Consider the following 24,419-nt stretch of genomic DNA (forward strand, 5'->3'; position numbering starts at 1 on the left):
ATTTTGGATGAATTTCCAGAAAAAATTAGTAAAGCCCAGAAAACATTGTAGAGACTTCAAGTTCTAGAGATGGTCCCAATCAAGGGCAGTGCGGACCTTCTCCTGATCCATCCAAAAACCCGAATATGACAACAGGTACCCCATGCTGCCAGCAGGCCTTCAGGGAGAATGCTTAGGACGCGTGCTTCCCTCTTGTCTCTTAAAGGGACAGCACGCATTTTTTGAAAATAGCAATTAACCAATGGCACTGCACTGATTACTATTTCTGGCCTCTCCTCCATAGGGAGAGTGCTGGAGCAATGAGTATCTACTCGTGCTACATCCGGTTCTGTCCCTGTTCTGTCTGCGCTGCATTAGCAATCCATTTGCACTTGCTCATACCTGTTTGTCTCCGCAGAGTATCTGTGACCAGTGTTCAACTATCTCAGACGACATCAGTATTCATCGATTCAAGTGCCATCCCATTCCGCCACTCGCCATCTGAATCCAAGGACTACGTCAAGGTTACTGGAGCCAGCTTCCTATCATCTACCCGGAACCTGACCTTCCTCACCAGTGCCAGGTTCACCACTCATACCCAGTGTCCGCCGGTCACCTCCATCAGATCTGTTATACCTGTTACCCGTTTGTTCCGCTGGAACAGCTGCCACGTGTCCAACTGGAGGTAGCACCTGTGTCCCCCAGGTATTCCAGTCTGGTCCTGTTCAAGGGACCTTACTACAGATACCTGAGGCTCAATAGTCACTACCCCTTCGGAGCCCCCCGGACCATACTCCCGAGGTTCCACTCTAAAAATAAAAAATGAATGTGAACTTCACCATCTGTGCCTCCGCTTCCATTCGTTACAAATTGCTCAGGCTATGGAACCTGCTGGATCCCAGAGACCTCCGACTGTGGAACTTTGCCAAGAGGTGACCCGTTTAAGGGATCAACAGGACAAGATCACGACTTATCTTCGCAGCTTGTCTACCCGCATGGATTCCCTGCTGACCTCTACTGCACCTGACTCATCTACCGGAACCCAGGTACCCACCTGCATGGCAAGTAAAGGTCCTTGCCTGGCAGCTCCCACCTGCTTCCACGGCGACCCCACTCAGTGTCGAGTGTTTCATCAATCAGTGCACTTTGCATTTCGAAATCCTGGGGCATATGTTTGCTTCTGACCGAGCCAAGGTGGGCTTCATAATGTCACATCTTGCTGGAGAGGCCCTCACCTGGCTGAACCCTCTATGGGAGAGAAGGGACCCTCTGGTTAATGATCTTCAATCTTTCCTAGAAGCTTTTCGCAGGACCTTCGATGAACCTGGTCGTGCCACGTCGACAGCTTTAGCTTTTCTCTGCTTACGTCAAGGAACTTTCACAGTGGCTCAGTATGCTGTTCAGTTCTGTACTCTCTCGTCCAAGCTATCCTGGAATAACGAGGCCTTGGTGGCTACCTTCTGGGAGGGCCTATTGGGAAGAATCAAGGATCAGCTGGCGGGACGAGACAAGCCTACTATCTTGGATGACCTGATATCCTTGGCAACCCAGATTGACCTGCGTTTTCAGGAGCGTTCCAAGGAGAACAAATGAGACAAAAGGCCCTACCACTTGGGCTCTGGTTCTCCTTAGACGGCTACCTCCCCTCCCTCCCCTGAGTCCATGGAGGTTGATCAAGTAAGTTTGGGCAGCTGCCGCCAGGAGGCGCGTCCCAAAGAGGGAAGTTGCCTCTACTGTGGTAGTTCCGAGCACCTGATTCGTACCTGTCCAAAGAGGTCGGAAAATTCCAGTGCCTAGGTTCAGTAGGAGAGGCCACCCTAGGTAGAAACCAGTTCACTTAAAAATTTCCAGGGCTCAGGAGAATTATAAGCGTTTTGCGGATAAAAAAAAGGATCCTACTCAGATGTTGCAGTGTGGGGACAAGGTGTGGCTCTCTATGCAGAACATAAATCTTCGTGTGTCCTCCGCCAAATTGGGGCCTAAGTTCATCGGTCCCTATGAGATCATCGAGGTAATCAACCCGGTGGCGTATTGTCTTCACCCCCCCTTTGAAACTCCACAACGTATTCCACAGATCCTTGCTCAAACCCATGGGATCGGTGGTAGAGGATCCAGGTGCTGTTCCCTCCCCAGTCTTGATCGATGGGCACATGGAATTTAAGGTACAACACATCGTAGACTCCCGACGGGTGCGGGGGTCCTTACAGCATCTAGTGCATTGGAGGGGTACGGTCCGGAGGACCGATCTTGGGTGCCGGCCAGATCAGTAGACGCTGACCGTCTGGTTCTGGTATTACATGCTCGGAATCCTGAAAAATCTGGGGGTCCAGAGGCCCACCGTTGAGAGGGGGTACTGTCATGGTTTACTGGGTTCTCGGATTAGGTAGTTGCAGGGCTAACTCTGGTTGCCTCTTTCTTGGTTCTGGGAGGCTTTTTATAGCCTCACTGTGAGACCATTCTTTGTCATTTATACTCTGACACTTGGCTTAGTATGTCTGACCCTGCTGTGCTTTGTGCCTATGCTATTGTATGTTTTTCTGGTGTTTCATGTGTGACTACGTTACCTCTGCTTCGCCTTGAACACCCTTGAGACCTCCGCTCCTTCCTGCAAGTGCCCCCCAGAGCTGCAGCAACCCCACGCTGACTACCCTTACAGCGGCACTAGGCTCCGCCCACCTCATTTGACGCTGTCACGTGACGCAGTCCTGTCTGCCTTGTCCTGAGAGCAGCTAGCTGCTTTTGCACCACTAGTACAGCTCACATTTGTTGTTCCCTGGTGCCACGGGCTTGCCCCGGCACCAGACGTTCAGATCAGCCTCCTACACTGCCACTGGTGAGTTCCTGTCAGGCAGCAGGTCCTGACAAGTACGCCTTGTCGATGATGTCCAGAAAGAGCATGTACTCAAGTGGATGGCAAGTGCAGCTTCAAGTGGCCTCTCTTCCACTTCCTCCACCTCAATGTCACACCCAGTACAGTCCACAGATGTGGCACCCAAATTCCCCATTGATTCCCTCCGCGTCTGTATTGCCAACTGTTTAGCAATAAGGTTCGAATACGGCTTTAAAGAAGGCTACTACTTGGATATAACACAATTTTATTATACAATGATTATAAAACACCAAATTAATGGAATGGCAGATATAATATTACCCTGTCTTGTTTACATAGAGAAATAAGCATCAATACATTACCAGGTAGCATTGCAACATCACTTCTCCACTGGAGGGACCCCACAGTGTCAGTGAGAAGGAAAATCTTGTCATCACAGAAACCGTGCACCCACGATAGCTTCTGGAAAATGTCCCTACCTCACTGACACAGGTCCACCTTTTTATACACAATATTCCCACATTCCCTCTGTGCAGTATGCTGAGTCATCAGAATCTGGAAACTGCACAAGACTTCAAGGTCTGTTTGCTAAAGCCTCTTAGTGTGTTTGCACCAACCAGAGATTTGTTTGCCAATAGTATGTCAACCTAGACTCTGTTTGCCTCTGGTCAACTTGTCAAAGTTGAAAAGTTCAACATATGTTGCTTGTTACAAAGTTAACTCTTCATGCTCATAGCATAATGCTCTAAGATGGTGGCATGACTTCCATAATCACCTATTCTGAAAACTGGATACCTATGTAACTCAGACACACACTCAGACATGTCAAGATATGTATCACAATCGTTCCTCGATTATGGATGTCATGCACGACCCAATATTGACTATTATTGAGCACAAGACTTCCTTGTTCAAGCAGCATAAATATTCATTATCTATACAGTTGTTATTCCTATTGTCTTATATGTAAGAATATACCACACAACTCTTATATTAGAATACCACACAGAATTAGTTGGAAAGCTTCTTTCCATCAACCACCCCCAAGTGAAGGTATTCACTCAAAGCAAATATCACTTGTGTGCAAATCAGGATAAGGAATCTTTGAAACACAGAGCTTCAAAGACCACAGTGCAATTCCTTGTCTTACGGTATTGACACAGAGCAAACGCTTTGTGTCTCAGTATCAAAAGTCCAGATTACACCCTAGTATTGCAATATAGTGTTTGGATTCAAGCAACCATATTTCATATTTGCAATACTTTCTACCCTTGGTCTAATGACCACACTATATCAAAGCATATAAACAATATATTACAATATGTAGGCTATAAGATATCCATATTTTTATTAGCACCACAGCGTCCCAACTATCCATCCATTCAACTGACTGTACGGAACCACAGATGGGTGAGTCTGAAGAGCTGTTCACACATTCTATGCCATGTTCATCAGAAGTGTACTCAAGCGCTTCAAACAATCAAGTGGAGGAAATTAACACTGCTGTTCAAAATTAGTTTAGCTTGGATCCGGGGCAGGAAGAAGTACGGTCCAAACAGCATCCAGACCCTCGTCATCAGACGTTAACCCCTGGGGGGAGGTGATCCTGATGATACTCAGATATCTGAGGCTCACGCAGACTGTACTGCTGTCAGGGCAAAAAGAGGAGGAGGGTGACTCCAATGGCAAGGAATGTGATAACACAGAGGATGATGATGAGGTGTTAGTTCCCAGTTGGTGTGAACATAGTGGTATACAGCTGAGTAGGTCATCTAAGGAGGTTACTTTGCGTCCGTCGCAGGCATAAAGTAATGCAGCCACGACGAGCGATGCATCCTCAGCCAAAACTGTGCCTCTGACCAGCAGCATTCGTGGGTCTGCAGCTCATAGGGGAGGCAAGGGTTGCCTAGTTTGGGACTTATTTGACACCTCATAGGATGAGCCAACTCATGTATTCTGCCAATATTGCAAAAAAAACTGAGTCGCGGTAAAAAGTACAATAATTCGACTACTATATGTATGAATCTTCACATGCACTATCAATATTCTTTACTGTGGGAATCCCACTGCGCAAAAATGCAAACCAGCGGACATCAACAACCATCAGCCGCCCCATCAATCGCATCTGCTGCTTCTTCCTCCTCCTCTGTTACCGTGCCAACTATTGAGATGCAGGTCTTTGACTGCAGAACCTCGACAGAGAGGTTTTCCCCAAGACAGCAGATAAGCTCACAGTTCACATCGCAGCTGTAGTCTTTCAACCTCTGGCCAGTCAATGCGTCAATGCCAAAACATTAGCAGCAGCAGTTGTGTAAGTGGAAAAAGCAATTTCTGTGAGTCCTTTGACTTTTTTTTTAGACCAACTCGTGCACCAACACAACAGCGTCAAAGTTTGTACAGTCTCCTCTCCTCCACACCGCGGGTACCATCTGCACATGAGCGGCTCACTTTGTGCATGGTGGGCAAAGCCACATGCTGGAAGTATGCGGATCTCATGCATTCCTATGGGTGAGGAATCGCGGAAATTCTTTTCGGAATTGCGGCGATTACGCAAAAAGAATGAGCATGCTGCGTTTTTTTTTCGCGATGCGATTCCGCCATGGAAAAAATCGCAGCATTAGCACAGCATGTGCAAAATGCCATAGGAATGCATGGAGTGCGTTCTGTATGTGTTTTTTAACCGTTTTCACCATGTTTTCACGGCGAAAATCGCAGCAAAAACGCTTAAAAATTGCAACGTGTGCACACAGCCTTAGCGTTGCTTCTGTTGCTGCTGCTGATGTTAACACAAATTTGGGGAAATATGAACATGTGTGATTGGTCTACATCTGCTGGGTTAGCTTTAATGGAAAACGTGTCAGTCACAACTATACAATTTCTATTCTCGTGACAGTTATTCTACTTCGGTGGTGTTAGGCCCTCATTTTTTAAAATGTAAACATTCCTGGTTGGGTGTTCATCTGCTGGATTGGGTGTAGTGGAAGAACTGTCGGTCCCTATTATACTTTTTCTACTCCCATGAAATTGATGCCACTTCTGTGGTGTAAGGCCCTCATTTCTTTAAATGTGAACACTCCTTGTAGGGGGTTCATCTGCTGGATTGGGTGTAGTGGAAGACCTGTCGGTCCCTATAATATTATTTCTACTGTGGTGAAATTGATGCCACTTTGGTGGAGTAAGGCCCTCATTTCTTTAAATGTGACCACTCTTTGTAGGGTGTCCATCTGCTGGATTGGGTGTAGTGAAAGACCTGTCGGTCTCTATTACACTATTTCTGTTAGGCATCAGGTTTCTGCATCTGCTCTGCAGGAATCCAGAGCTTTGCAGCAGATCGCTCCAGAGACTAAGTCCCTCTGTTCTTCTACTGGGCATGCTCACGAGACGATCTCCCATTGGAGATCGGGAGTCATGTGCCCAGGTCCTGCTCCAGATCTCATTCGTCCATCTCGGAGATCTGGAAGCTTCCGGAAGGTCCCGGCTATAAAAAGCGCGCATGACCGTTCGGCCATGCACTAGTATAGTCTCTAGTTGCTACTGTGTGAATGATGATGGATGTATGAACCTGCGAATGACTCATTAAGATCCCCTTTCTTTGATATTACAAATGTGTACAGGGACTTAGATTAGAGGCAAGCCTCAAGCCACTATAGCATCATCCACAGTGCTAGTGGGTCGCCCTCCCAGGGCTGTGGGGTACTCGGTACCGGGCCGGTGTCAGGGGGATGTGTCACAGCAGCGGTGACCCGGTCCGTGGCCCTGGGCGCCCAATATCAATGGCGGTGATGTTTGTAAGGTAGTTTATATGGAAAGTTCGTGACACCACCTGTGGTGTTTGGCAAGTTAGGTGTTAGCCAACGCTGCGTGCAGATCCTCTGGGGCTGATGGTGTGTTGCAGCTTAGATGGTGTAGCTCCCCACAGGTGAAGCTGTAGCCCCAGGGCAGTGTAGATGTGGTTGGCACGGGGATGTAGCAGTGCCGGAAGGATAGGAAGCAGACAAGACACAGCGGGGTGCAATTTCTGTACCTTTACTTGATAACTGTAGTCCAGGGTCCTGATTACAGATGGTAACAGAGCAGGCTAGCCTGGAAGCAACTCAGGGATTCTCTCTCAGATGGGCTGTGCAGTCTCCTTCCTAGCGCTTGTGGTGTGAAGCACTCCAGTCCTTAGTTACTCTGGAGTTACTCCTGTCAGATGTTCCTAGAACTCTACTTGCACGGCAGACAGCTGTAGCCTATCTCTGGGACTCCTCTCTTCCTGAATCCCGGCTCTCTATCCGCTTTGCTGTTGTGCCTCAAGTCTTAGATGGGAGTAGGGCATTTACAGCCTCCTACTCTGGTGTCTGTGGCAGGACCATTAGTATCCGTACCACCGTGGAGACCAGGCTCCAGTTCTTGCGCTCTCAAGCTGAGGGAGCTCGCCTTCTGAAGCTCGACTTCCAGCTTCTCTCTCCACGTCTGCACACTTCACCCTCCGCAGACTGACTAACTCTTCCCTCCTCCTGGCCCACAGAGAGCACTCCTCCCCTTAATCCTGGTTCGGAGTTCCCCCTGCTGGCCCGGAGTGGAACTGTGTTGTATGTATGGATTGACTGTGAGAGAGACCCATCATTGCCTCCAAGCCTGACATTCCCCACCCCTGGAGGAAGGCAAAGCCAGTGTGGCGACCATACTCGTGGGGGCGCCACACTAGCGTCCGACATTGCGCCTGCTTCCTTGCTTTGTCGACTAGCGGCAGTGTTCTACGCCGCGCTGCAGCCCTCTTTGGCATCCGCAGTAGCGACACTGCACGCACGGTAGGTCTAGACGCAGCTCCTCTGTCTTGGGTCCTGCTCCTGTGACCAGATACCGTGTGTGCATTTACCAGAGTCCTGTGACACTAACAGGCTCAGCCTTTTGTGATTTTCTCTGCTGATATCTCTGTGAGCAAACAGAGATTGCTTACCGCACTTAGGTGACGTTCAACCCGTGCGTGATATACCGCCATATTGTGCGTCTGCCATTACCTAGCAGAGGTGTAACACCCACTGCATGGTGGACCCCGAGCGGCGAACGCACTTTATTATTTTTTTTATTTAGTGCGTTCCGCCGTTCCTAACATCATACTAGCGCCAGCGTCTGGCTAGTAATGACAGATCAGCAGCAACTCTTACAGTACATTCGGCAGTTAGAGGGCTGGTTGGCTACTCTTGAGAGTGCTATCTCAGCTGCGAAGTCTACTGAGGCTGCTGTACTGGCAATCGCAGAGGCGGTTTCACGTATGTCCACGTCCTCCCCTGCGCCAACAGTTTCCCGCCTCCCGTTGCCTGATAAATTTTCTAGCGATTGTGCCTCCTGTAGGGGTTTCATGAGCCAGTGCTCTATCCAGCTGGAGTTACTGGCTGTGCGATTCCCTACGGAACGGGCTAAGGTGGGGTTTATTGTTTCCCTACTGTCGGGCAGGGTGCTGGAGTGGGCCACGCCACTATGGGAGCGTGGTGACCCAGAGGTTCGGACCGCTGCTCAGTTCTTAACATCTATCAAGCAGGTCTTCCTGGGACCACGGGTCAAGCCCGATACCTCTTTTCAGTTACTTGCATTGACTCAGGGATCTCTTTCGGTTAGGCAGTATGCCGTTCGTTTTCGGACACTGGCTTCTGAGCTGGAGTGGTCTGATAAAGCCGAGCATGTTAAGGATGCTCTGTCTACCAGAGAGGTTCCGATAAGTCAGGAGGAGCTGATTGCCATTGCCACCCGCATTGATCTCCATTTTTTGGAGCGCGGGCTGGAGCATGCTCAAACCAGACGGAAGGTTACTTCGGCTCCCAACCTTTTTGAACCTCCAGAATTACCCGAGCCAGAGTGTTCACCCCCAGAGCCTATGGAGGTGTCTCGCGCCAGCCTCGAGGTGCGTCCGGCACTAAGTCCCACTCGCGGTTACCACTGTCAGCACTTTGTTCCCCAGGATAACAGGGCCCCGCAATGGCCAAACTCTGTGCCGCCGGGCAAGACCTTTGTGCCCCCTCGCCTTCGGCCGAAGGTTCTCGCGTGGGCACACGCGTCCAGGGCGGGTGGTCACTGTGGCTACATGCAGGCCACAAAACTCCTGACAGGGTCTTATTGGTGGCTGCACAGGGCTCGGGACACTAAAAAATATAGTCGGGCATGTGACTCTTGTGCTCGGAATAGCTTCCTTAAACAAAGAGTGAGGACGCCCGCCAACACACTGCGGCGTTCCACTACTACTTCTGCTCCTGGCAATTTTTCCGCTCCTGTTGTCTCCCACGTGTCCCTTCTTAAACCTGGCGATCTTGCCGCCTCTGATACCTTCCACGTGTCCCGGTTTTCCGTGTCACCTGCCGGGACATCAGACTTGCCTTCGGACGAGTCTGAGGCCTATGCCTCTGATGGGCACATGGTAGTGGATTGGAAGGCTCAGAGGGGAGGGGGCCCTAGGAGGGGGGTAATGTTAGGCTTAGGGTTCTGCATCTGCTCTGGAGGAATCCAGAGCCTCACATTCTGCGGTCTCCTGCTGTCTATCTACTGCATAGGAGATTACTTTGCAGCAGATTGCACCAGAGACTAAGTCCCTCTGTTCTCCTACTGGGCATGATCATGAGACGATCTCCCATTGGAGATCGGGAGTCATGTGCCCAGGTCCTGCTCCAGATCTCATTGGTCCATCTCGGAGATCTGGAAGCTTCCGGAAGGTCCCGGCTATAAAAAGCGCGCATGACCGTTCGGCCATGCGCTAGTATAGTCTCTAGTTGCTAATGTGTGAATGATGATGGATGTATGAACCTGCGAATGACTTATTAAGATCCCCTTCCTTTGATATTACAAATGTGTACAGGGACTTAGATTAGAGGCAGCGCCAGCGCATGGCAAGCCTCAAGCCACTACAGCATCATCCACAGTGCTAGCATCCGACATTGCACCTGCTTCCTTGCTTTGTCGACTTGCGGCAGTGTTCTACGCCGCGCTGCAGTCCTCTTTGGCGTCCGCAGTAACGACGCCGCACGCACGGTAGGTCTAGACGGACGCAGCTCCTGTCTTGGGTTCTGCTTCTGTGACCAGATACCGTGTGTGCATTTACCTGAGTCCTGTGACACTAACACGCTCAGCCTTTTGTTTATCTCTGCTGATATCTCTGTGAGCAAACAGAGATTGCTTACCGCACTTGGGTGACGTTCAACCCGTGCGCGATATACCGCTATATTGTGCATCTGCCATTACCTAGCAGCGGTGTAACATCTACTGCACGGTGGACCCCGAGCGGTGAACGCACTTTATTTTTATTTAGTGCGTTCTGCCGTTCCTAACAATTTCTATTGTGGTGAAATTGATGCCATTTTGGTAGTGTCTACCAATGTTTTTTGGAAATGTGAACACTCCTGTTTCCGCAGTTGTGGTGATGGAAAAGATTGTTTCCTCCTACACATGACAAAGCTAAGAGCTTGAACTTCGCCATCTCCAATTTGTTGGCCACCGAAATGCTATCTTTCCGCCTGGTGGATACCGACAGTTTCCGAAAGCTGATGGGGGTCGCAGTACTCCAGTATCAATTACCCAGTCGCCATTACTTTTCTAAGAAAGCTGTGCCTGCACTACACCAGCATGTAGCAGACAACATCACCCATTCCATGTGAAAACCTCTGTCTGCCAAGGTGCCTTTCACCACAAATGCTTGGACGAGTACTCATGGTCAAGGGCGTTAAATCTCACTGACTGGGCACTGGATGACTATGGTAGCTGTGGGGACAGGTGCTGCTCCATAAGTCTTGGAATCGCCAAGGCTTGCAGGGCAAACCTCTACATTTAACACTTCCTCCACTGCTTGTCTTCTCTATTTCTTCTAGGGCCTCCACCTGCACCCTCAAGCTTTGCCTTCACGAGACATGCATTCCAACAGTGCATAGCGAACCCCCACCACCTCTGTACTGCGCAACCAGGGCTCACCGCAATCAGGTAGTCTTCAAATTGATATGCCTTGGAGATCACAGTCATACAGCTGAAAAGTTGTGGACCGCTCTCCAGGCTGTTGATCAATGGCTGTCTCCGCTGAACCTGCATCCAGGGAAGACCGTTTCGGATAACAGTGCGAACCTGGTGGCTGCCCTATGGACAGGCAAGCTCATACACGTATCTTGCATGGCTCACATCCTCAACCTGGTGGTGCAGCATTTTCTCAGCCATTATCCTGGCCTGGGTGAGCTGCTCCAGAAAGCACATAAGCTGTGTGCTCATTTCCGCCATTCGCACCTCTCTGCCCATCGACTTGCATGGATACAGAGGTCTTTGCCCATGCCAGTTAACAGGTTGATATGCGATGTGCCGACATAGTGGAATTCCACTCTACACATGTTGCAGCGACTGTGGCAGCAGCAACAAGCCCTGATGCAGTATGTCATGTCGTATAGCCTGGATTAAGGAGCTCTGCACCCTTCTGAACAGTTTTGAAATGGCTACTAAGATGGTTAGTGCTGACGACGCCATCATCAGCATCACTATTCCGGTCAACTATATGCTGGAGCAGACTTTGAATAGCCTGTGAGAGGAGATGGTGGTCCCAGAAGAAGAGGAGGAAGCAGAGGAGACTGCGGAAGGGATAACAATGTCTCTAAGTTCAAGACTGTCGTCACACAGGCAGGTGCCAAGGGTGGGTGGATTACTGTGATCAAGGGGGGCTGGTGATAACAAGTCAAACTGTTATCAAAGGTGTAAGATCCGAGGAACAAATGGAGGAGGAAGAGGTGATGGGCGAGCACCTGTCGGATGAAGAGGATAATCCTCACCTCTCTGTTGTTCGTGGTTGGTGGGAGGGGAAAGAGGAAATGCGCCTCATTGATGCCCAGACACCAACAAAGCATGGGCTTGGACCTCATGGTAGAGCCCAACATGAGTGCCTTCTTGCTGCACTATCTGCAACATGATCTCCGTATAGTTATAATTAGGAATAATGCTGACCACTGGGTTGCCACTTTATTAGATCCACGTTATAAAACCAAATTTTGACAGATGATTCCCACCCTAGAAAGAGACCCGCGAATGCTGGAGTATCAAAACAACTTTTATGCAACCTTAAGAGAGCTTTTCCCCAGGACAGCAGTTAAGCTCACAGTTTGCATTGCAGATGCAGACTCCCAACCTCCGGCCAGTCAATGCAGCAATGCCAAAACATTAGCAGCTGCAGCAGTGGTGGAAGTGGAAGAAGCAATTTCTGTGAGTCCTTTGACACTTTTTTTTTTACACCAACTCGTGCACCAGCACAACAGAGTCCAAGTCTTACACGTGGTGAACGAATGAAGAAGATGGTGCAGGAGTATCTAGAACTAAATATCAATACCATCAGGGAGGGATTGGACCCTTTCACATTTTGGTCTTCAAAAATGGAGGAGTGGCCTGATCTCGCCTCACATGCCTTGGAGGTTTTATCATGCCCAGCAGCCAGTGTTCTCTCAGAATGTGTTTTCAGAGCTGCTGGTGGTGTCCTGATGGATAAGCACTTCTGGCAGTCCCATGAAAGTGTAGCCCGCCTAACTTTAATTAAGATGAACAAGTCATGGATCTCCAAGGCCTTTTGCACCCAATCGCAGACTGTACAGACTAGGTGATATTGCATTTTTTAGTGTGATGCATTAATGTCACGTCCATGTGCACGTCAGCGCACCCATAGACTTTAATGGGTGGTTGGGTGAAAAAAAAACGCATTGCGTGCGCATGCGTTTTTTTGGGACAAGTCGGACGCTCAAAAAAGGCAACAGAGTGCATCTTGTGCGCCCGAGCGCACACTACAAAAAAACGCATGCGCATACAAACGCGTACAAACGAATGTGTATGCGCATTCATGTTAATAGGAAAAAACCGCATGCTTTTTTTGCGCAAAAAAACAGCGCAAAAAAACGCAAGTGTGAAACCAGCCTTAGGCCCTCATTTTTAAAAATGTGAACACTCCTGGTTGGGTGTTCATCTGCTGGATTGGGTGTAGTGGAAGACTTGTTGGTCCCTATTATACTATTTCGACTGTGGTTAAATTGATGCCACTTCTGTGGTGTAAAGCCCTCATTTATTTAAATGTGAACACTCTTTGTATAGTATCCATCTTTTGGATTGGGTGTAGTGGAAGACCTGTTAGTCCCTATTATACCATTTCTACTGCGGTGAAATTGATGCCACTTTGATGGTGTCTGCCAATAATTTTTGGAAATGTTAAAACTCCTGGTTAGGTCTCCTTCATGCGTGTTGCCTGTAGCAGTAGGCCTCCAAGACCATCAGGCCTCCACCTCCTTGGAAGGTGAACATACAATCCCTTAAAAAAGTTTTTAATGATCAATGTTAAAAAACACATTCCCAGTGAAAAAACTGGCAAATGTCAAAATATAGAAAAGACCTATTCTCAGGTGCTGCAAGGCCCTAATCTAGGCCTGTCTGTCTGTGGAGGTTGGCACCCTAAACAATTTTTTTTTGGCGCCCCCACTCAACAAGGACTGTCCCTCGCTCCCCTACCAATCCCTATTCTCATAGGTAGGAAAACAATTTCATGATAGTGTAGAGATGAAAAAGATTAAAATGCCCAATAACCAATCCCAGAAATACATATATATATTGTGGTGTAGTTACCACTATGTCAGCTAGGGGGCGCTGTGTGGGTGTCCCAGGACGGGTGTACAGGCACATTCAGTGTGGTAACAGGAGCAGGGTCCTAAATGACCATTATGGGTCTCAAGGTGGGTGGCCTTGGGATGCAGGCTCCAGGGTGTATTGATCAGCAGAGGTACTGCTGATCTTTCTGTTACACTGTGTCAGGGAAGCCTGTGTGTGTCTATACAACCTTTAGTGATGTCATAGCCATGTGATCACCTGTGGGTGTGGTTACAGGGCTATGTAATTGAGGTGTTTGGCACATGTGAGAGAGTGTGAGGGAGTCTGTATGAGTGTGGACAGACTTCCATGTGTCCAGGTGGGACACTACAGAGAGTGTATATGGGGAGGACTACAGCTCCCAGCATGTGCTGAGACTCTCAGTCCGAGTCTGAAGCCACGGACATTTTTGTTCCTTTGCCTGAAGTGAAGGTTACATTTCAGTGTTATGCTGTCTATGGTTTATGGAGCAAATAAACCTCATGAACTTTGGGAAGAACCTGCCTCATGATTGTCTCCCGCTGCACCTGAGCGAGTCACATCCCTACAATTGGTGACAGACTGCGGGCAGCGATTCCCAGAAGCACGTGTGGCAGCGCTGGCAATTCTGAGCCAGGAGAGCAGACGGTCTGACAACCGTGAGTAATACTGACCGAGGTCAGAGAAAGTGACTGTATTAATATTTGTGGGATACCTCTGAGGAGAAGAGGCGTCCAGGAACCTGTGTGGCCGACACAGGTAACAGACAGGAGTCTGTGTTGCACTGACCTGGGTCAGTGAGAGACTGTGTTCCTGGAGGGTTCAGTGAGCAAGGTCCTGGAGGGTCAGTGTTGGGAGGTTCTGGGAGAGGAATCGGATCCCTGGAACACGTGATATGACCTTGGACCTGGTGAGGCGTGTGTTGGGCAGTCTCAGGCGGAGACGGATGTCCTGAAGAGCACCCGCTGAGCCCCTGGACCTGGTGAGGCGTGTGTTGGGCAGTCTCAGGTGGAGACGGATGTCCTGAAGAGCACTCGCTGAGCCCCTGGACCTGGTGAGACCGGTGTGTTGGGAAACCCTGGGAGGAGGGCTGCTCCCTGAATAGCACCCGGTGTGCGCCTGTGTGTTGGACGGTCTCAGGCGGAGACGGTACGTCCTGAACAGCACACGGACAGGACATGAGAGACTGTGCATGTGTTTTTGTTTTTTTTTTCTTTTCCTCTGCAAAACCTGAAGGTGCTTGCTGTGGCTCAGTGGGGTCACGAAGGTCTCGCAGCACAGGGACCTGGTGTTTTTCCTTTTTTGGGATCTGCCCTGGGAGCATTGGTAGCAGACGCTGTCTGTCTACACCATCCTGCTGCAGCTTTATTGCATATGACTAAGCGGATACAGTAGTTGTGGCTTTACACAACTATTAAGGGTGAGTACCCTGTATCATTGCTTCATAACCCATTATACCTGCACTGGTAAGGCCCTATGGGTGCACTTTTGTGGTTTTTATCTTTGAGGGTGACAAGCGGCTTCCAGTAACCCGGCGGGGTTACGAAGGTGACAAGCGGCTTCCGGTGGATCGGCGGGTCCACGAAGATGGCGCAGCAGGAGCTGCAGTGACACCAGCCGCTGTGTATGTGTGTGAACAGCAGCCGGAGGTGCCGGTGATCAGTGATAGCAGGAGCTGTGGTGGTGCCAGCAAAGACTTGTGTGGTATCGTTAAAAGACAAACTGTACTGTGTGAACTGTGGCCTAAGAGGTTCTGCAGGACGGACATGGGGAAATCCCAAAAGGGGGCGGTGACCCAAAAGGGGGCGGTGACCCAAAAAGGGGTGGTCCCAAAAGGGGGCGGTGACCCAAGTTGGAGTGGTGACCCAAAAAGGGGTGGAGTTCCAAAAGGGGGCGGTGACCCAAATTGGGGTGGCAACCCAAAGTGGGGTGGTGGTCCAGAAAGGGGCCAAGTGTGAAGAAGTGACAACACTGGGTGACTCAGTAGATATGTCTGGAGTACTGCAGTGTATGTGCAGGTCTTTTTCAGAATGTGGAATATCCTTTCCGGGTAGTAATGACGGGCCACAGATGTGTACAGTGATGCTGCACCGGGAAGGAGCCTTTGGTCGGCTGGACTCAGAGAGTCAGGTGACTCTGACAGGAACGCCTCTCGTTTTCTCTCTGACCGAGAAAAACGTCAGGGTTCGCTGTAAACACGGGGTCACGGTGAACTACGCAGTAGACACAGTAGTGTTTGAGGGGACCAAAGTTGGTGAGTGCCAAGGTAGAGGGATACCACGGGACTTAGTCTATGCCTGGGAGAGGGGCCGGGACTTTCTTTTGTTTGATGACGTTTGGTCTGACGATGGAGATGCTTCGACTGTGGGGCAAGCGGACACTGAGACAGTGACGGCTCCTGACATGGACAGGTCAGAGGTAGAACTGACCAGAGGAAGAAGTACATCTGCCCAACTGACGGACCTGACGTCTCGTGATAAGACAGATGGTGGGCTGGGAGATGAGACGACTGGACTAGACACATTGGTGCTGGACGGTAACTGGAGGGTTCACTCGACTGGGGTGACTGACCCAGTGGTACCCTTTAACGATATAATTAAAGAGGTAGTAGTGAGACACGTGATGGACAAAAGAGAGCAGGATCGTGAGATACAGCTGATAAAGGAGACTGTAACAGAACATGTCGAACAGGAAAGAGTCCTAAGGCAAGCAGCTGAGCACAGAGTGGATGAGCTGGAGAAGGAAGTCTCTGAGCTCAGAGGTCACCTGTCAGCGAGTAAAACCATGAACAAGACCCTGTTGGAAGATATGGAGGTGCTCAGAGAGGCCCAAGAGAAGCATCAACAGGAGATTCTCAGGAGAGAGGATGAGCGTCGCTACCTGGCAGAGGAGAAAGATAAAGTTCTGCAAGAACTCAGTGGAGTAGTAAAAGGTCTTCTGCAGGAGAAGTGGAGGGGCGAAGACGTAAAGCGGCCTTGCCCGACTGATAGCAAGGCAGAACTGCCAAAGTCCATCTTGGAAAAGGGTCCTGAAGACTGTAAATCTCAGGAAGATGGTGAGCCAAGAGCTGCACAAGACAGTCACCCAGTCTTGGCAGATACCTTGAGGGAAGTGTCCGTGGGGAACCCAGAGCCATCTGTCCAGGATGAGAGCAAGTCCATGACCTTCAAGTGCGTGATGGAGGTACCCGAAGACGTGCGAGAAGCGTGTGCCAGCGAAGGTGTGCATGAGACCTTTAAAAAGGCAGTAAAGGCCTATAGTGTGAGCTGGGCACCAGAAACAGACCAGTTGGTGATACTGGCAGAAACGGAAGACACAGAGAGAAGGGTGGCTGTCCTGAAGGAGATGCACCTACAATGTCTCCACACGAAACAGATGCTCGTGGAGCGTAATAGGAAAGCCGCTCGACGTCTGGAGCTTGCAAGGGAAGCACAAAGTCGGCTGGGCTTTGTGGAAGACATAATTCCGGTACCCAGAAATCTGGTGGGGAAAGTCGTTGGCAGACTTGGAAAGGTGATGCAGGAGATGGTGAATCGATCCTGTGTGAAGAGAGTGAGGATCCCACCTGCTGGTGAAATCCAAGTCGTTATTGAAGATGACATGGTTCCTGTCATTGTGGTTGGTTCGGTGGAAAGCATTGGGAAGCTTCGCATGCTCCTGGAATATCGGGTAGCGTACCTGAAGGAGATTGAGCAGCTAAGACAGGATCGACTGCAGATGAATGAGCAGATAGAGAACGTCAGGTGGCGTCCCCCTCCAACCCAAGGTGTAAGGACCCGAAGGGATCCTCCAAGGAATGAAAGGACAGGTAGTCGAAGGCAAGAACGTCGAGAGTCCGCAAGTGGCCGTTCTAATCTTAGTAACATAGGCACGAGACTCGGTGGTGGACATAGCGACAGAGGGTCAGACTCAGACCAGCCAGTTGGCCCAGCTGGACGTGGGACTCATGACCGTGCGAACTGGGAGAGCCAGTCAGTGAGAGAAAGGTCGCGTGATGGAGCACACTGCAGACAGGCGGAGACTAAAGAGTGTCTGGTCACACTGACGGACGTTGACGGGAAGGCCCAAGGCCGAGATACTGACCGCTAGGGGCAGGGGAGGCCTAACGTAAATATGCAGTATGACTACCGAAACAGACGGAGATGGTCCTCCCGACTGGTAGGGCAAGGTGACATGGGTGCCAGGTCTCAAGATCCCTGGGTGATGTCATGTGTTCAACCCCACAAGTTTGAACAGAGGGGGGAGGTATGTGGTGTAGTTACCACTATGTCAGCTAGGGGGCGCTGTGTGGGTGTCCCAGGACGGGTGTACAGGCACATTCAGTGTGGTAACAGGAGCAGGGTCCTAAATGACCATTATGGGTCTCAAGGTGGGTGGCCTTGGTATGCAGGCTCCAGGGTGTATTGATCAGCAGAGGTACTGCTGATCTTTCTGTTACACTGTGTCAGGGAAGCCTGTGTGTGTCTATACAACCTTTAGTGATGTCATAGCCATGTGATCACCTGTGGGTGTGGTTACAGGGCTATGTAATTGAGGTGTTTGGCACATGTGAGAGAGTGTGAGGGAGTCTGTATGAGTGTGGACAGACTTCCATGTGTCCAGGTGGGACACTACAGAGAGTGTATATGGGGAGGACTACAGCTCCCAGCATGTGCTGAGACTCTCAGTCCGAGTCTGAAGCCACGGACATTTCTGTTCCTTTGCCTGAAGTGAAGGTTACATTTCAGTGTTATGCTGTCTATGGTTTATGGAGCAAATAAACCTCATGAACTTTGGGAAGAACCTGCCTCATGATTGTCTCCCGCTGCACCTGAGCGAGTCACATCCCTACAATATATATATAATTAAAAACCAGACAAATCCACATCATAACAAATAAGGACCAAAAACATGCCTGACAAATATTATAACGTTTGCCACATGTCCCAAGGGAGGGCCCATTAGTGCTTGAATCAAAAGATGGTCACTTATGAGCGGATGCACCCCGACGCGTTTCCCTGCTGTAACGGTTCATCACGAGGTATAAGAGATGTCACAGATGTCTAACATGCCGGATGCCAACTACCCATTTTACTATCCTTAGATTTTTCTGACAGTGGTAGTCTACAAAACTGATATTGGTACCACCAGAGGGTGGCTCAGCATGAAGGCATGTAGAGGTGTTGCATGTGGTATTAGGGCTCCCAGCAAAGGGGGCCTACACCGATCCCTCACCCACCTTGTCTTACTGTGATGTTCAATTGAAAGCTGTAAATACCTCATGCCTGGCTTGATTGCTGCAGTTCCTTGCTGCAGTTTGTACGGTGGGTGAATTGAGGCCACTTTCCTGGTGCTTGTCCCTCATTTGATGTGATTTGACAGCATTTGGGGCCCTTCTAAGGGGTTGTGCATGCGTTTGTTTTTGCCTCCCATTGAGGTGAATGGCGTTCAGCGAATATTCGACAAATCATTCGGCAAATATTGCAGATTCGGCTAAAGTAATCTGAACCGAACATTGAAATATTCGCTCATCTCTAGTCACGACAAACCAGTAGTAAGGTTAAAAATGTAGGTTTATTTGTCTATGCATTTCAGAGTCCACCAACTCGACCATACATAATGAGATAATCAACATACATGATATAAATATAACACTCTAAAAAAGCAAGGAACAGAGGGAGGGGTGTATACAGTCGTGTCTTATTACAGTCACATGTCTATTACAATCATGTCTTATTACAATCACATGACTAAAAATGGGCCATCTGAAGATATGCAATTACAAGTGTTTTCTACCAGGTAGGGATAATAAACGTATGTTGAAATTTATCAGTTCCTAATGAAATAAAATAGTGTGAAAGTACCCTATCTTTAGCATTGGGTATGCAGGCCATGCCGATGTATGAGGATGCCTCCGCATACTTCGTTTTGACAGTGCGTCGATCTGCGCTGAACGTAACATGTTGCATTTTGTTGCAGTCGCGGCACCATCAAAAATACGCATGCGGAGACATCCTCATACATTGGCACGGCTTGCGTACCCAATGCTAAAGATAGGGTACGCAGGCCGCATGCCAGCGGAGGCGGAGCTGAACGGAGGAAGTCTGTGGGTCGCCCTCCCAGGGCTGTGGGGTACTCGGTACCGGGCCGGTCTTTCAGAGGAAGGTGTCACAGCAGCGGTGACCCGATCCGTGACCTTGGGCGCCCATGTAAAAGGGGTTGAGTGGTGGAATAAAGTTTATGAGTGATTCGTGACGCCACCTGTGGTGTTCGGCAAGGGAGGTGTTAAGCCGACGCTGCAGACAGATCCTCTGGGACAGATGGTGTGGTGCAGCAGTGATGTTATAGCCCTCCAAAGGTAGGGCTGTAGTCCCAGGGCAGAGTAGATGAAGAGAATAGGTGTTGAGGAAGAGGGTGCAGTGTCTGGCACAGAGCTGTCGCAGTGCTGGAGAAATTGCAGAAAGAAGGCAAGGACACAGCGGAATTTAGCTTCTTTACCTTTACTTTGTAAGTGCAGTTCAGGGTCCAGATTACAGATGGCACAGGAGCTGATTAGCCTGGAAGCAACTTAGGAATCTCTCTGTCAGATGGGTTGTGTGGTCTCCTCTCTAGCGCTTATTTTTAGGTACTTGCAGTACGGTGTTACACTGAAGTTCCACTTGCTTATTCTCTTTAGAACTCCCTCATATGGCAGACAGCTGTAGCCTTCTATCTCCTTTGGCTCACACGTCGCTGTGGTGCCTCCGAGTCTTAGATGGGAATAGAGCATTTACAGCTTCCTATTCCTCTGGTTTCTGTTGCAGGACCGTCAGTATCCATACAACCTTGGAGACCAGGCTCCAGATCATGCGCTCTAGCTGGGAATGAGCCTCAACTCTCTGCTCAATCTCCCCGCTCCTCTCCTTACATCCACACACTTCGCCCTCCTCACAGAACTAACTACTTTTTCCCCTTCCTGGCCCCCAGAGAGCAGCTCTTCCCCCAGTTTTGGTTCAGAGCTCCCTCTGCTGGCCTGGAGTGGGAACTGTGTTGTGTGTATTGATTAACTGTTAGAGAGACCCTTCATTGCTTCCAGGCATGACATCACACTCCCTAGGAGGAAGGTAATGCCACTGTGGCGACCATACTCCTGGGGGCGCCACATCTGCATCCCTCCGCAGCTCCTCCATATGGTAGTGTGAAACTAGCCTTATCAATGGTATCTAGTGGAGGGACCATTATTAGTGTTCATCAGCAGGATCTATCCTCCAGAGACAACAGACCAATATAGTATATAATTAATCTGCATACATTTATCACCATGAAGATTTAATTTATTTGGCTGGTAGATATATATCTACATGGGAAAAGATGACTAGGGGAGAAAGAAAGGGGGGGTATGGAATTAAGATGGCGAATTGTGGCTAGGGAGAAAAAGCACAGTAGGTGCTCATCCACACTGATACTACCTGCAAGGATCTTGTTATGGGAGAAAAATATATTTGATAATTTATATTATATTTACAGCTAATTTATAACCCAAATCTGTTGACTGTGTGGATGTGTCTGGCCTAGGAGACAATCACAGGGAGTGAGTGTGGGAAGACAAAATAGTATTTTGAGACGGTCACTGCTTCAAATAGAGTTTTCATTGCTAGTGCATAAATCAAGAAGCAGTAGAACGTGGTCAAACCCCACAATGTCCATATACCAAAGAGGCATACACAGACAAGACAGAGATAATTACATTACCCAGATGGGCCCTTTTATGCACTTGTAATGCTTCCTCAGAAAGCGTTAGCATAATGTACGGTTTGCCACTTTCTGTTGCTTCTGGATTTATGCACTAGCAATGAAGACTCTATTTGGAGCAATGGCCATGTCATGTACATAATGCCACACATGCCCTATAGAATGGGGTTTATAAAATGTATTGCTTGTACTATTTTTCAAATGTTTACATGAGCACTGTCACTTTATTAGACAATTTAATATCTATTCATGTGTGGATTATAAACCCGTTCTATATATTTTTTTGTATCTGGGTTTATTGCTATTTACCACACGGCGGAGACCGTACACCTGAGATTGTTAATGATATAGGATGGTATGGTATATAATTGCTATACTTCTTTCATATGGGCTTTCCACTTAAAATTATTTATATGTAAATGATTTTACTAAACTATACCTTGGGTCAGATTTAAATATGCTTTATATACTTACCCAATGATTTTTCTCTGCATAATCTCTTCTTTTTACATGTTTTTATGTGTTTTGTTGAAAATATTGGATTTCATACTGAAATTTTGCTTATGAGAGTAAGACTAGCTCTTTGTTCATTCAGTTTTCTATTATTATGTACTATATTTTATGATTTGGACACCCCGCTCTTCACCATGCTGTGGTTTTCATTACATCCACTCAGGTTTGGTTCCAACCTTCCTATATAGGCTTTATCCAGTTATTATCCAGAGGTAAGTGTTAACACTAGGCAGTTAGTTCAGGGACCCATTCGATCCATGAGATTACCTTGACATTGGTGGATGGGATCACAACGTTTGGCCAAATTTTGTGCTAAGCATCTCATGGTTTTTCATTTCCAAAAGCCATTATGCTATTCACATTTCATGTATCACACACTGATTTGCTCTAGTGTAATTGAGTGCAACCTTTGCTTTATATTTTAGTAATATTTGTAGGCTATGCTGTTGATTTCTACTCCTGAATATATGGAGGACCTTTTTGGGCTTTTTATATATGGTTAGACAAAGGAACTACATATTGCAGCAAAAGGCGTATACATGATAACCTCATACTGCAGGGAAAGACATGTATTTTAGAACAACAAAGAAAGTGATAATACAACATGACAATATTTAGGGGTAGTTCACCAAACTCCATTACAATCCATAAATCCCCATGTCCCTTTTAACTAATGTCGTTAACTCTTCACATATTGACAACTGTATTGTCCTTGTCACACACACTACTTACTACCATATGACACCACTTATTTACTCTCACAATGCCCAGCAGCTACTTCTATTAACCTTTGTGTATGCCAACCATACCTGGTAATGGCTCAGATGTAAATTTTTTTCTCCATTCTGGCTAGAGCTACCATAACAGCATCTCACTAGCTTCTAAGATAGTTAGCAAAAGTTTTTCCAAGGTGGCAGCTCAGTTGTCTTAGTAGTGGTCAACCCCTTTAAGAAGATACAATTTTCAGTTAAGATATTTCCAACATTCTGAACATGAAAAAGGCTTCTCCACTTTATGACTTCCCTTATGTTTATTAAGAGTTGATTTAGGTGGAAAACACTTCCCACATTAAAAACTTGAAAAAGGCTTCTCCCCTGTGTGAGTTCTCTGGTGCCGAACAAAATATGATTTATGGTTAAAACATTTCCCACATTCTGAACAAGAAAAAGGCTTCTCCCTTGTGTGAGTTCTCTGGTGTCTAACAAAATTTGATTTATGGTTAAAACATTTCCCACATTCTGAACAAGAAAAAGGCTTCTTCCCTGTGTGGGTTATCTGATGTTTATTAAGATATGATTTCTGTACAAAACATTTCCCACATTCTGAACATGAAAAAGGCTTCTCCCCTGTGTGAGTTCTCTGGTGCTTAACAAAATTTGATTTATGGTTAAAACATTTCCCACATTCTGAACATGTAAAAGGTTTCTCCCCTGTGTGGGTTCTCTGGTGGCTATCAAGGTGTGATTTGTGATTAAAACATTTCCCACATTCTGAACAGGAAAAAGGCTTCTCCCCTGTGTGGCTGCTCTGATGTTTATTAAGATGTGATTTCTGTGCAAAACATTTCCCACATTCTGTACATGAAAATGGCTTCTCCCCTGTGTGAGTCTTCTGGTGGTAATCAAAATTTGATTTAGAGTTAAAACTTTTATCACATTGTGAACATGAAAAAGGCTTCTCTCCTGTGTGGGTTCTCTGGTGGCTATCAAGATGTGCTTTCTGGTTAAAACATTTTCCACATTCTGAACAGGAAAAAGGCTTCTCACCTGTGTGAATTCTCTGGTGCGTAACAAAATATTTTTTGTGGTTAAAACATTTCCCACATTCTGAACATAAAAAAGGCTTTTCACCCGTGTGCTTTCTTTGGTGTATAACAAGAGTCCATTTCTGGGTAAAACATTTCCCACATTCTGAACAGTAAAAAGGTCTCTCCCCTGTGTGAGTTCTTTGGTGCTTAACCAAGTCTGATTTCTGGGTAAAACATTTCCCACATTCTGAACATGAATAAGGCTTTTCCCCTGTGTGAATTCTCTGGTGCTTAACCAAATCTGATTTCTGGTTAAAACATTTCCCACATACTGAGCATGAAAAAGGCTTCTCACCTGTGTGATTTCTTTTGTGCATAACAAGATTCCATTTCTGGCTAAAACATATCCCACATTCTGAACAGGAAAAAGGCTTCTCCCCTGTGTGACTTCTTTGGTGTCTAACAAGATCTGATTTCTGGTTAAAACATTTCCCACATTCTGAACATGAAAATGGCTTCTCCTCCGTGTGAGTTCTCTGGTGGCTAACAAGATCTGATTTCTGGTTAAAACATTTCCCACACTTGAAACAAAAACATCTATTCTCTGCTGTGTGAATTTTTTGATGTTTAAGAAAAGTCTTTTTGACAGGAAAACCATTTCCATATTTTGAACGTGAAAATGGCATCTTTGCTTTCGAATCAATTTGTTTTTTAATGCTTATTTTGTGACTTTGATTTTCCTTAGTAGTCGGTAATGAAACAGAAGACGCGACATGTTTCAAAGGATCAGATGACAGATCTTTGCTGTGAAGGGATGATGATATATCTGGAGAAATGGCATTCACTTCAATTGTACAGTCATTTGCTAAAAATAAAACCAATTATTATATTTTTGAATAAAATATCCCCAAATTTTATATAAATATATTATATCATAAAAATTAGTCAAAATAATTCACTAAGATAATGACAGTTCACAGTCTAATTGAAAGGCTCATAGCATGAACCAGTCGATCGTGCTGTTCAACTGTTTGTTCATTCTGC

The 24,419-nt window shown here is 47.5% G+C and overlaps 1 protein-coding gene across 1 annotated transcript in view; it reads right to left on the reverse strand.

Annotated features, from left to right (window-relative positions):
• Nucleotides 1-18,939: 18,939 nt before the first annotated feature.
• The window catches only part of LOC141055873 (uncharacterized), a 106,502-nt gene continuing 101,022 nt past the window's right edge, over nt 18,940-24,419 (reverse strand). The window contains 1 exon segment of the mRNA XM_073552588.1: nt 18,940-23,897. Within this exon segment, the coding sequence (XP_073408689.1) occupies nt 22,697-23,897 (1,201 nt within the window). The 3' untranslated portion in view covers nt 18,940-22,696.

Source organism: Dendrobates tinctorius, unplaced genomic scaffold (genome assembly GCF_039654945.1).
Source record: "Dendrobates tinctorius isolate UK_male_01 unplaced genomic scaffold, ASM3965494v1 ptg000192l, whole genome shotgun sequence".
NCBI lineage: Eukaryota > Metazoa > Chordata > Amphibia > Anura > Dendrobatidae > Dendrobates > Dendrobates tinctorius.